This window comes from Lactuca virosa, chromosome 8 (genome assembly GCF_052849685.1).
Source record: "Lactuca virosa cultivar CGN04683 chromosome 8, Lactuca_virosa_CGN04683_v6, whole genome shotgun sequence".
Classification (NCBI taxonomy): Eukaryota; Viridiplantae; Streptophyta; class Magnoliopsida; order Asterales; family Asteraceae; genus Lactuca; species Lactuca virosa.
The window spans coordinates 128,425,183-128,436,622 of NC_136433.1; the positions used below are offsets into that span (position 1 = coordinate 128,425,183).

General features: G+C 34.1%; 2 protein-coding genes and 1 non-coding gene across 5 annotated transcripts; all 3 read right to left on the bottom strand.

The window, feature by feature from the left end:
- Positions 1-267: 267 nt before the first annotated feature.
- LOC145133581 (glucan endo-1,3-beta-glucosidase 3-like) lies at positions 268-2,188 on the bottom strand. Of its 3 annotated transcripts, none has more exons than XR_013718631.1 (4): positions 1,979-2,188; positions 1,718-1,878; positions 1,187-1,584; positions 268-576 (listed from the first exon to the last, which is right to left on the bottom strand). XR_013718631.1 is itself a non-coding variant. In XM_079068508.1 (4 exons), exons 1-3 carry the CDS (start codon positions 2,053-2,055, stop codon positions 1,504-1,506), a joined length of 297 nt encoding a protein of 98 aa, XP_078924634.1. In that variant the 5' UTR covers positions 2,056-2,096; the 3' UTR covers positions 268-576; positions 1,187-1,503. The 3 variants fall into 3 exon arrangements, 1 of the variants encoding a protein (XP_078924634.1); XR_013718632.1 differs by having other exon boundaries at positions 1,718-1,846; positions 1,924-2,188; XM_079068508.1 differs by having other exon boundaries at positions 1,718-1,923; positions 2,046-2,096.
- A 1,301-nt stretch (positions 2,189-3,489) lies between these two features.
- On the bottom strand, positions 3,490-3,563 carry TRNAI-UAU (transfer RNA isoleucine (anticodon UAU)). Its single transcript has one exon. It is a non-coding gene; the product is annotated as a tRNA-Ile (tRNA).
- Positions 3,564-7,218: 3,655 nt separating this feature from the next.
- On the bottom strand, positions 7,219-8,775 carry LOC145134021 (small ribosomal subunit protein uS8). The gene is made up of 4 exons (XM_079068951.1): positions 8,666-8,775; positions 7,752-7,902; positions 7,512-7,672; positions 7,219-7,430 (listed from the first exon to the last, which is right to left on the bottom strand). The coding sequence occupies exons 2-4, from the start codon at positions 7,882-7,884 to the stop codon at positions 7,332-7,334; spliced, it is 393 nt and encodes a 130-aa protein (XP_078925077.1). The 5' UTR covers positions 7,885-7,902; positions 8,666-8,775; the 3' UTR covers positions 7,219-7,331.
- Positions 8,776-11,440: the final 2,665 nt, after the last annotated feature.

The following is an 11,440-nucleotide window of genomic DNA, read 5'->3' on the forward strand; positions in this document are numbered from 1 at the left end:
ATGAAATCATAAGGAAGGGAGAGGCAGTCGACCTACGGCAAGCTCCTCTTGGTCCTCTTGTCTTGTCGCCGATAGCAACCCATCTGAAGAGAGCAGCAGCAGTCGATCGATTCCTTGGAGGATGCCACTAGCGATCGGTCTAAACATGAGAGGGAAGAAGAACGGAAAGAAGAGAAGAGTTGGGGCTGATGGGCGATGTCGAATCGGAAAGGCACCACCCTCAATCCAGCGTACCTAAGGTACGCCCAGCGTACCAGCCTTCTTCCCAACTTTAACCCACTTTCAATTTACTACAACTTCTTCGATTCAAGTCCGATTTTAGCGTTTTTTATATGCACAAAAATTTATTGAAGATCCCCACAATATTATCTAGATATCTTGGACTAAAAACTTCTCGAACAAAAATCCATATTTCATATAAGAACCCGATCTATGACTTTTCCCTTTTCTACTTTTCGGCCCAAACACAATTCAAAGGTTAAGATCTCGCAACCATCATTGCCTCCTTTCAAAAGGTCTAAACATTACCTCCTTAAGGCCCAAAGCCTTTACACAATCGACTTCCGGCCCACAGCTCTGGGATAAAAAATGATAGGAAACAAGATGTTACAGTCTAATTTTGTATTGGGTTCTCAAAAAAGGTAATAGTCACTTAACACAACATCTAAAATCATCTAAAACATAGAAACTTGTAAAACAAATAGGGAATTATGGAAATTTGACCAATAAGACTAACAATTTAAAGGGTGTGATGATTCAAAATAAGGTTAGGGATAAAATGAATCAATCCCAACATGTAATGGGTCATTTGCTTATTTATTATCTCATGACCATGATGATGGTAGAATTGATGACCGGTAGTGGAGACATATTCCTAGGGTATCAAAAATAACATCACCAAATAATTCATTGAAAAAAATGAGACATATAAAATAGGGAAAATGTCACTGTAACACAATAAAGTTTTGTCATTTGTCTGATTTATCACTATTTTTTTTTTTTCACAATATATCGTATTATTTTACCTGTTAAATAAGGGAATCATTCAAATTTATTTTGGTTTCACCGGTTACACTTGGCTATATGGCTTTTCCTTTTTCATTTTTTAATATGTGGATTTTATTCAAGACCTTAAATTAAAACAATCCACACGTCAGCTTCATTTGTTCTTAAATGGACTTTATACCTTTTGTGTTCAGCCAATTCTAACTCCAACCACCACCACAACCGTCCACCTCCCACCTCCTTCTTTCACCTATCAATTGTCCACCTCCCAGCAGGAGCACCATGGTTACTTGCCTTGTTGATTTTCTCAAAGGTTCAAAAGGAAAGTTAAAGGGTGTTCATAGTACTTGCCTAATTATTTTCTCAAAGGTATCAGCTTTCCGGGGTGTCCAGTCGTTGATAACTTCTTCGGCGACTGCAGATAGTCAAGCTGGCCAGCCGACGGTGACTTGTTCACAATGGATGTTCTTCGGTGGGTTACTTAGTCTGGATTTGCGGTTACTTCTGCTCTACCGGAATGAATATGCAAGCCGATATCTCTGTTTCGCCTCTTGTCTTCAACGATCTCAAAACCATGACCTGCAACATCCAAAGAGCTTATTTCAGTACCTCAAAATAGAGTAATAAACAAAGAACATATAATAATTTCGACCCTTATTTGGATCAATGGAGGTCAACGTAGCAACGACATTGAAATCATAAGTCCCTTCACCTTTACCATCATTTGATAATAAGCATCAAAACCAAAATTCGCATGTGCCACCACATTATCTGGTTCATAACACCGTGCAACAACGCCGAACAGTTCACCTTCCGACCCACAATCCCAGTCAAACGCCGTCTGCAACATTTTCTTATCAACACCTTCCATTGCTACACAACGACTCAGATTCTCAATATTGTTAGCAAAATTCAGACCTGAATTCATCAATTGTAGAGTATAAATCGGTTTCCCATTCACATCAAAAAGTACCTAGTTCTTCTCATAAACCAAATTCTTTAATGTCCTCATTGTATAGCTCGTAGACGTAAGAACTCACCGGAACCCATGATGCTTTGGAGTTCTATTTGTTCGCCGACAATTGTTTGAATAAAAAGATGAACCCTAGATTTCTTTTTTTTTTTTTTTTTTTTTTTGTAATCCCAACAAACCAGAAGCATCAACGATTTAGAGGTATAAAGCCATAAAGGGTGGGGATTTGTTTTAATTTAGGGTAAAAAAAGCCACGTATTTAAAAAGGAAAAAAGAAAAAGTCACGTAGCCAAGTGTAACCGATGAAACCGGAATGAATTTGAATATGATTGATTGTGAAAACATAGAAACTCATAAAACAAATGGTTGAGTAAATATTTGCATAGTTCACTCGACATAATATCTAAAATTATTTAAAAACATAGAAACTGCATAAAAAGAAATTTATGAAACTTTAACCAATAAGACTAACAATTAGTGATTCAAAATAAGGTAGGTATCGAATGAATCAATCCCAACATGTAATTGGTCATCTTCTTATTTATAATTTCATGATTAGCCATCAAGCTAGCTATCAAATGACAATGCTAGAGCTGGTGGCTATTAGTGTAAAACTGTAGACATCTTCCTAAGGTACCAAAAATACATGACAAAAAATAGTTAACGAAACATTTTCATAATTTATTGGAAAAAATGAGATATATAAAGCGTGACTACTTTAAACATTACTATTAGCTAAATATACATGTTCAATTTCATATCGACTTCTAAAAATAGAAATAGCCACTCTACACAATAACTAATAATAATAGTTCAAAAGTGTGTGACTATTTCAAACATTTTCATAATTTATTGGATGAATCGATTCTAACATGTTACGGGCCATTTGCATATTTATAACATCGAGATTAGCTGTCATGTGATGGTAAAATTGGTGGTCATTAGTGCAAAAGTATTCCTCATGGACCAAAAATCATAGAAATAAGTAACTCAAAATACGAGTTTGTCAAAACTACAGAAAATCATGGAAATAAGTAATTCTACACAATATCTAAAATCATAGAAATCCATAAATAAATATGAGTTTATCAAAATTTAACTAATAATAACAGTTCAAAGGTGTGTGACTAATTCAAAATAAGGTAGGTATCGGATGAATCAATTCTATCATGTAACGGGGCCATTTGCTTATTTATAATCTCGAGATTAGCTATCATATGATTGTAAAATTGATGATCCTTAGTGCAAACGTATTCCTCAGGAACTAAAAATAAATTACAAATATAGTTGATGAATCATTTGTATAACTCGTTCAAAAGGTAAAAGTATATAAAAACGTGATTGATTTATTTATTTGGAATCTCATTATGGTAAAAATTGTCACCATTAGTGCAAACATAAGGGACCAAAATTACATGACAATAGATACTTGAGGAACCATTTTAATAACTCTGTTGAAAAAAATATATATATCAATAACATGGTTAATTGAAATAGATCATCATTATACCTGGTCTCGGCGGGGCTCGAACCCGCGACCTTCGGCTCATAAGACCAACGCTCTAACCAACTGAGCTACGAGACCATTTAATTTTCTTCTTAAATCACAACAAAACATTATTAATCATTATAATATAGTATTTACATAACAAGTTGAATTCGTATATGAATCTATTACAAACCCAAAACCAAAAATCCAATATCAACTAATTCCCTATATATTATGGAATTGGTATGCTTTCCTGTCCTACTTTTTATAATTTATATTGCTTTCCATAACCACATTAATAATTATAAGCATGAGGAATATATTACTACAAAAGTATAATGAAAAACAGTGCACTCATAGTTAATGCTAGAAGAATATGCTTCACATATACTCTTGCCACTTGCTCAAAAACTCATTCTTTATAATCAAACCAATCCTCATCACTTTTGTGACACTATTTTTATTCATATATTCCATTTTATTAGATTCCCACATACATGAAGCTCCGGTGAAATTTAACATCGCCACCACCACCCTTGGCAGCAGGAATCAAGGCGGTGGTGGTGGTGGTGGTGGTGGTGGTATCAAGTTTTGTGGTGGTAAATGAAGCAGTGAGACTATCTCGGGTGGCAACTACACAATCTTTGGCAGGATACAAGAAGATGCTATTTTTCTGTCTTTTTTTTTCTTTAATGTTGTAGATGAGTTTTGATGAGAAAATATATCTTTATGAGATATCTGGGTGTAAACTTTTATTGATTGTCAGAGCAATCGGAATTTATTGCGATGGTTTCAAGTCGTATTTTAGAGACATTCAATCCAATATTCAGGATTAAAAAATATATATATTACATAACAAAGTTGTAATATTAGTATCATATGTTGTTTTTACAAGAATAACATATTAATTATATTTTAAAATTTTCGGAAGTTTTTTGTATTTTTAGTAAATAGTAAGTTTCATAATTTTATTTCTTTTCATTCTATAATAAATAAATAAATACTTATTTAGCTGGAACAAAAAAAGACAATTTCACTAGAATAACTATTTATAAAGCATGAATATCAATAACCATAGTATTTTCATAGCTATCACAAAAGAACCACGACTATTGCGAATAAAGGTTCATAAGTTTGGACTATCACTTCTTACGTGAAAATACTTAGGCATGGGCCACTTTCGACCTGGTATTGATTTTCATATGTTTAAAACCCAACCCAACACCTAAACCAGATGGGTTCGGTTTTTCAGTTTTGGGTTTAAACCCAATACCCAATCACAACCTAAGTTATAAGTCTTACAAGTCATCACTAGAGGTGTACAAAGCGGTTTTTTTTCCGAACCGGTTCGGTTCAGTGGACCGGTTCGGTTCAAGTCAACAAAGTCAACACCGGTTCACCCTTAAACCGATTCGGTTTCAAACCGGTTCACCATCAAATTTATCCGATCCTATACAAACCGGTTCGGTTTAGTGCAAACCGGTTCACTTCAAACCGGATCATCTTAAACCGGTTCAAAACCGGTTCTTCGAACATGTTAAAAAAAAACCGGCGGAAATTGTATCTTTTTTTGATTGTTTGTTTTATTTTTTGGGATATTATAGGTTATATATGTGTGGCCAATTGGTTAGAATTCTTTAATAGTTGACATATTAAAAAAAAATAAAAAACCCACTTAACAGTAGGTATGTATGTAATGTGTATGAAATTTGGTTTGTGCATATCTATTGAATTTAGACTCATTTCTGAGTAAATTTCGTGGGTATTTTTTTTTGGATATTTATATTGAAAGTATATAAAACATCTTCAAACATAAAAAAAAACATCTTCAAACATCTCGAAAAACCGGTTCATAACCGGTCCAAAAACCGGTTCATAATTGGTTCAAAAACCGGTTCATAATCGGTCCAAAACCGGTTCGGAAGTCCGGTTCATTGTAAACCGGTTCGAAACCGGTCCCATCGTTCGGAAATACGAATTGGTTCAAACCGCCGGTTCGGTTCGGCATCAGATCGGTTCTAGCTTGGATCGGTTCAGAGGTGAACCGGTTTTCGGTTCGGACACCGGTTCGGATCGTGAACCGGTTTTTTTGTGCACCACTAGTCATCACATAGAGAGGGTTTGATATTGTATGTAATGGTCAATGTGAGACTCCTTAAACACTTAGGCAGGGGCCACTTTCGACCTAGTATCGATTTTCATATATTTAAAAACCAACCCAACACCTAAGCCTGATGGGTTCGGTTTTTCAGTTTTGGGTTTAAACCCAATACCGAATCACAGCCTAAGTTATAAGTCTTGCAAGTCATTACATAGAAAGGGTTTGATGTTGTATGCAATGGCCAATGTGAAACTCCTTTTAAACACTAATAAGAGTTGTAGAGGGTGAAGTTGTGTGTAACGGGTGATATGGGACGATTCTATGAAGATAAGGAGAATGTGGACGTTAGAAAGATGGGAAATTTGTGAAACAACAAAAAAGGTGGGGGTGTTTAAAAAAATGACCAAGAAAATTGATGTTTCAGAAAATGACCACGAGTTCTGCAAAGAGGGTCTTTGCAAAACTCTTTCAGCTCTGAGGAAGTGACGTGGCAATGGTAAATTCGTAAAAACACAAAGAAAACTTAACAAATTTGAAAGGGTACTGCGAAAAAATTGTGTGTGAAATCGGAAAAAAAAATGTGTTTGAACTTACCAAAATCGAATAAATTGTGTTTGAAATTGTTTGAAAAAAATGTGTTTGAAATCGAAAAAACTTACCAAAATCGTTTTTTAGCCATGGCTATGCAAATAACAATTCCATTTTCTTGGTCATTTTTCACCCTCTCTGCGAGGACCCGTGGTCATTTTCTTAAACATCCATTTTCTTGGTTATTTTTTTCAAACACCCCTACTTTTTTTGTCATTTCACAAATTTTCCCTACAAATATTTGAACACAAGACTTCTCATAGCAATGTCCATCGTTCGATTTTTCTTGGTTTCTTAAATTTTACGAAATCAAATCCAAAACGAAATTTCCAGTTTTTGAAAAACATAAACTGTCGTTTATACTACGGTTTTGGTTTTTCAATTTTGGTTTGTCGGTTTTTCAGTCGGCGGATTCAATTTTGCTGACCCCTAAAATTACTTTATCAAAAAAAATCAAAAATTTTTATTATTTATACTTATCGTAGGATTAGAGTTACATTTGTAAAATGTGTCTCTTTCACATGCTCATTTCTAGTGTATATACGTCGAAACTATATACAGTATATGTTCAAATTTTATAAATAATTTGAGTCGGTGCATTATTTACTTGTGTCTACCATTTACTGTTAATGTCGTTTGTTGTGATGTTAACAAACATGAAACTCTAATCTTATTTACTCGCTAACTAGTTTATTTGGTGTGAAAGATTTTTAATAATTTATGATAACAAAACAGCAAATTAGTGCGTTCAAATTCCAAGTGATGGGCTAGCTTTGTCTCGCCGACTGATCAAACATCGATAAATGAAGTCAATGGATTGTGATAGTAGCAAATTTTGATCAAATAAATAATGATGGGAATTCAATTGATTGTGATAGTAGCAAATTTTGATCAAATAGTTGTGTTCAAATTGACTTGAGTATCCAAAAATATATTAGTCTTTTGCCTTGTATTTCCCAAACATTGTTGGCTGCAATCATAATTTGTGTAGATCAAAAGATCATTTGAAGAAGTTGCGAACAAAATCCATACATTATAGCAGAATTCAAAAGCAAAAAAACATGAATAACAACGACAGATTGAATCAAATCAAAACCATTGATAACAAAATCCCATAAATATAATTTCTTTCACTCCCTACCCTAATAACAAACCGTTACCAAGAAACAAAATCCCTAGTAGAAGAAACCAAGCACTTTACCACCAACATTTTTCCTCCTAGCTTCTTCATGGTCCATGATTCCAGCAGATGTTGTCAACACAATGTAACCAAACTGCAAGTATTTTTTTTTGTTAATAAAATAAATAATAGTACTTATTTATTTAGTATAATGTTAAAAATTGAAAATACTAACTTGTCTTGAAGGAAGAAGCCTTGCAGTCCATGGCTCAATTTCCTTAACTCCAACATCAAAACGAGGACTGATAACCCCACATTTGTTCAAACGCCCATTCAATTCAACCACAATCTTACCAGATCTATGGTCATCAACATACTCAAATTCACCAATATAACCTGTTGAAAATAAAGTCATGTCATTTAATCATTTACTTTTTAAAAGAAAAAAAAAACAATTTTAAAGAAAGGGGAATACCGTGTTTTTGCATAACCATAAGAAACTTGATGATGACTTTTGAAGATGGCCTGATCATGACCTGTCTTTTCCCCCTCTTTTCAGCATTGTACATGCTCTTAAGGGCATCATTCAGAACACTAACCCTCACCATGTTGATAAATTCAAGCTTCTGCAACAAAGCAATATAAATAAACATTACACTTCATATTAAAAAGTATCTTGCTTTCATCTTCATTTTCAAAGAAAAGCAAAAAAAATTGAAGACATGACTTAGTTGATAAATTCAATATTTTGGCACCTATGATCTAAGTTTCTGGTATACGATAGATAAACAAATAGTTCTATGGCCGTTTGATAATTCATTAAGAACGGCATCACATCAAAGAAATTAGCAATAGATAAGCCAACATCACTAAATCAGAGCCCCAGCATATCCTTTCATAATCGACATTTTTCCTTTGAAAAACTCATAGACACAAAGGCAGTAACGCATTAGAAATGTACTATGCAATCTCTTAGTGTATATAACAAGTGATTACAACGAGATGAACAACCACCTAACATGTGAGTTTGATTTTGATGTTGTACAGGTAAAAGAAAATAGTAACAACAAGAAAACGTCGATGAGTTAACAAGCATTTCACTGATTTGGAGCACTAGAACACTAATCACTCTGGTATCAAACGAAAATCCAACCTACAAGATAAAATCATCGTTGCAAAAACAACCAGGACGAAATAATCACATGACAACAGGTTGATAGATCGCACAAACATAAAACTTAATCGAAACTAAAACAGTCAGCAAAAAAACGGCGAGATCCTACTACACAAACAAAAAAGATCGAATAAAAATGTCTATCCGTAGACGATATCTGCTTGTGTGTGTTTGTGTCTGTTTGTGTGTGATTGAAAGTGAAAACTAGGGTTTACCTCGAAGGAAATATGGAAGCGGCGTTTCTGTTGGAACTGTGATACGAGAGAATAGTCGGAGAGGGCGACACACACATTAGGGTTTGGCTTTTATAGGGCATGTCAATCGGTATAACTTTTGAAAATTTCAGAAAAGCCCTTCAACTAACAAATTTGTATTATTTTGATCGGTTCACTTATTTTTTGTCTTGATAAAGCCACAATCATCGCAATCATCCGAGAAACTTGTTACTTCAATGGTTTTTTTGGGTTACCATTTTGCGACCTGTGGAAGAAGTTAGAGATTAGGGAAATTGAGTAATCTAGATATTAATGGGTTTTTTTTAAATTGCAATAAAAATAATTATGAAAAATCATTACTCGGTCTGGATTGATCCATTCCGGACTCGTATTCGTAGTGGATAAATGGGTATAATAAACCGACCCGGTAATTTGTGACCTCTATAAATAACATTTTGAATCCATTTCATACTTCATTTCGAACTCACAGATGGTATTTCGGACATCAAACCAACTCAAACAATGTCATCATCTAGCAATTAATAGATTCATTTTTTTGTGGATATTTTCGTTTAATTTTTATAATTATATGTCTTTATTTATGATTATGCGTTAAAAAGTAGATATTTCTATGTATTTTGCATGATTTGATGCGATTACATGGGTATTATTTATTTTCCTTTGAAATTTAAAAGTTTTTAGGCTATTGTAAGTTATATGTAGATATATGAGCACTATAACAACATATCTTTAAAAAATCCTAATTCTAAAATGTCTGGAACGACTCTGAAATACGAAGATCATGTCTGGAATATGTAGAACACGTTCAGAATACGTACCACTGTTTCAGAATGGTATTCTAAAATGTTGATTCGGAATGGTGTTCCAGAATGTCCTCCGGAACATATACTTAAGTATGAAACATGCAACAAATGCCTACTTATAATTCTTTTGATTATAGCATAACATAACATAGGAAGCAGTTGTGACTAAAACCTGCAGTCTTAAACTCAATCGGGAAATCATGGCCCTTTTACAACATACACCACAACGTGCGGCCATGTTTAAGGCATCGTGTTTTGGTGTTTATGTTAACATGCTGATGGGTGTCGAATGTCACACTTTACTACGTCATTATCTTATGTGCGAGGAATATGCTACTTATCCTCATGTTGACTTGTAAGAGCTTCTATTTTTGGTATACAATTATCGGGTTTGCTTTGACAAGAAAGCTTTATGATTTATTACAGGGTTGCGGTCCGGAGACTATTTCCACATTACTTCATATTCGACAAAGTTCATACTGTAAAGACCCAAATTTATTATACATAATATCTATAGGAATTACCTAAGTTTTCTTATAGTACATAATTTTATACAATTTAAAACCTTTACTTCCCAGGAAAAATCATGGGTTTACAATAGAGTCTATCTATTACATGAACAACAAAGAATTACAACAAATAGCAAACTTGTTATCTATTTCTTCCTTGTGTTCCTGTCATCTCTTCTGGTACAACGGTTGTTACATCTGGTGAGTTATTTTTATATCATTTCTTATCTTTCATCTTTTTTTCTTTTTCTCATACTCTATCATCTAATCTCTTTTTTTCATAACATACACGTCTATTAACATGATCACATCATACTCTTTCTACTCTTATCTTTCATCTTTATACTCTTTCTTTTAGCATATTCTTATCTTTCATCTTTCTACTATTTCTTTTAACCTATTCTTGTCTTTCATATTTCTATTCTTTCTTTTAGCTTATTAACATGGTCTTATCGTACTGTTCTCTTGGCATCTTTATAGGATTGTCTCATACCCTGCACGTACTCTAACTCTATACATGTCTTTATCTATTCTCATACTCTGCACATACTCTAACTCTATCTATGTATCTATCTCTTATGCCTCAACATACTTTTCTCATACAGAACAAGTAGTCTCATCCCATACTCTATTGTAAGGGAACAACATCCCACTTTCATTACTAAGCACGCTTACCCGGACTTACTTTTATATCTTATGATCTCCTCGTAGATCCTTAATCTTTATTCTTACTCTTGAGTCCCTCTCGGATTCCTTATACTCAATCCATCACGTATTAGATCTAAGTTCTTACAAATAACTCTTTTATCTTGTTTCTCTCAAGGAACCTTTCTCTATCTAGTAATAGTTAATTTGGATTATCGCAAGAATCATTTATCTACATTCCCAAAGTGAATCATATATCTTTTTCCCATATGGACGTAATCTCATTCCCGAAGGAATCATACTCTTTGTCCTAGAAAGAACCTCTACTATATTCCCGAAGGAATCTTTTATCTCTTGTCCATGAATGAACCATACTCTTGTCCCCAAAGGAACCTCCCATATCTTGTCCCCTAACGAACCATGTTCTGATTCCTATAGGAATCATACTCTTGTTCCCGTAGGAACCATACTCTTGTCCTCGAAGGAACCTTACATCTCTTGTCCCCCGAAGGAACCATGTTCTTGTTCCCGTAGGAACCGTACTCTTGTCCTCGAAGGCACCATGCTCTTGTTCCCATATGAACCGTACTCTTATTCCCATAGAACCGAATTATTGTCCCTGAAGGAACCTTACTCTTGTTCCCGTATGAACCTTACTCTTATTCTCATAGGAATCTCTATCTCTAGTTCCCGAAGGAACCTCTATCTCTTTAACTTTATCTTTGTTATGTGACTCATCACATAACACTAGTTCTAAGTACAGTTTATCTCCATGTCTCGTAAAGAGACTATCTAAT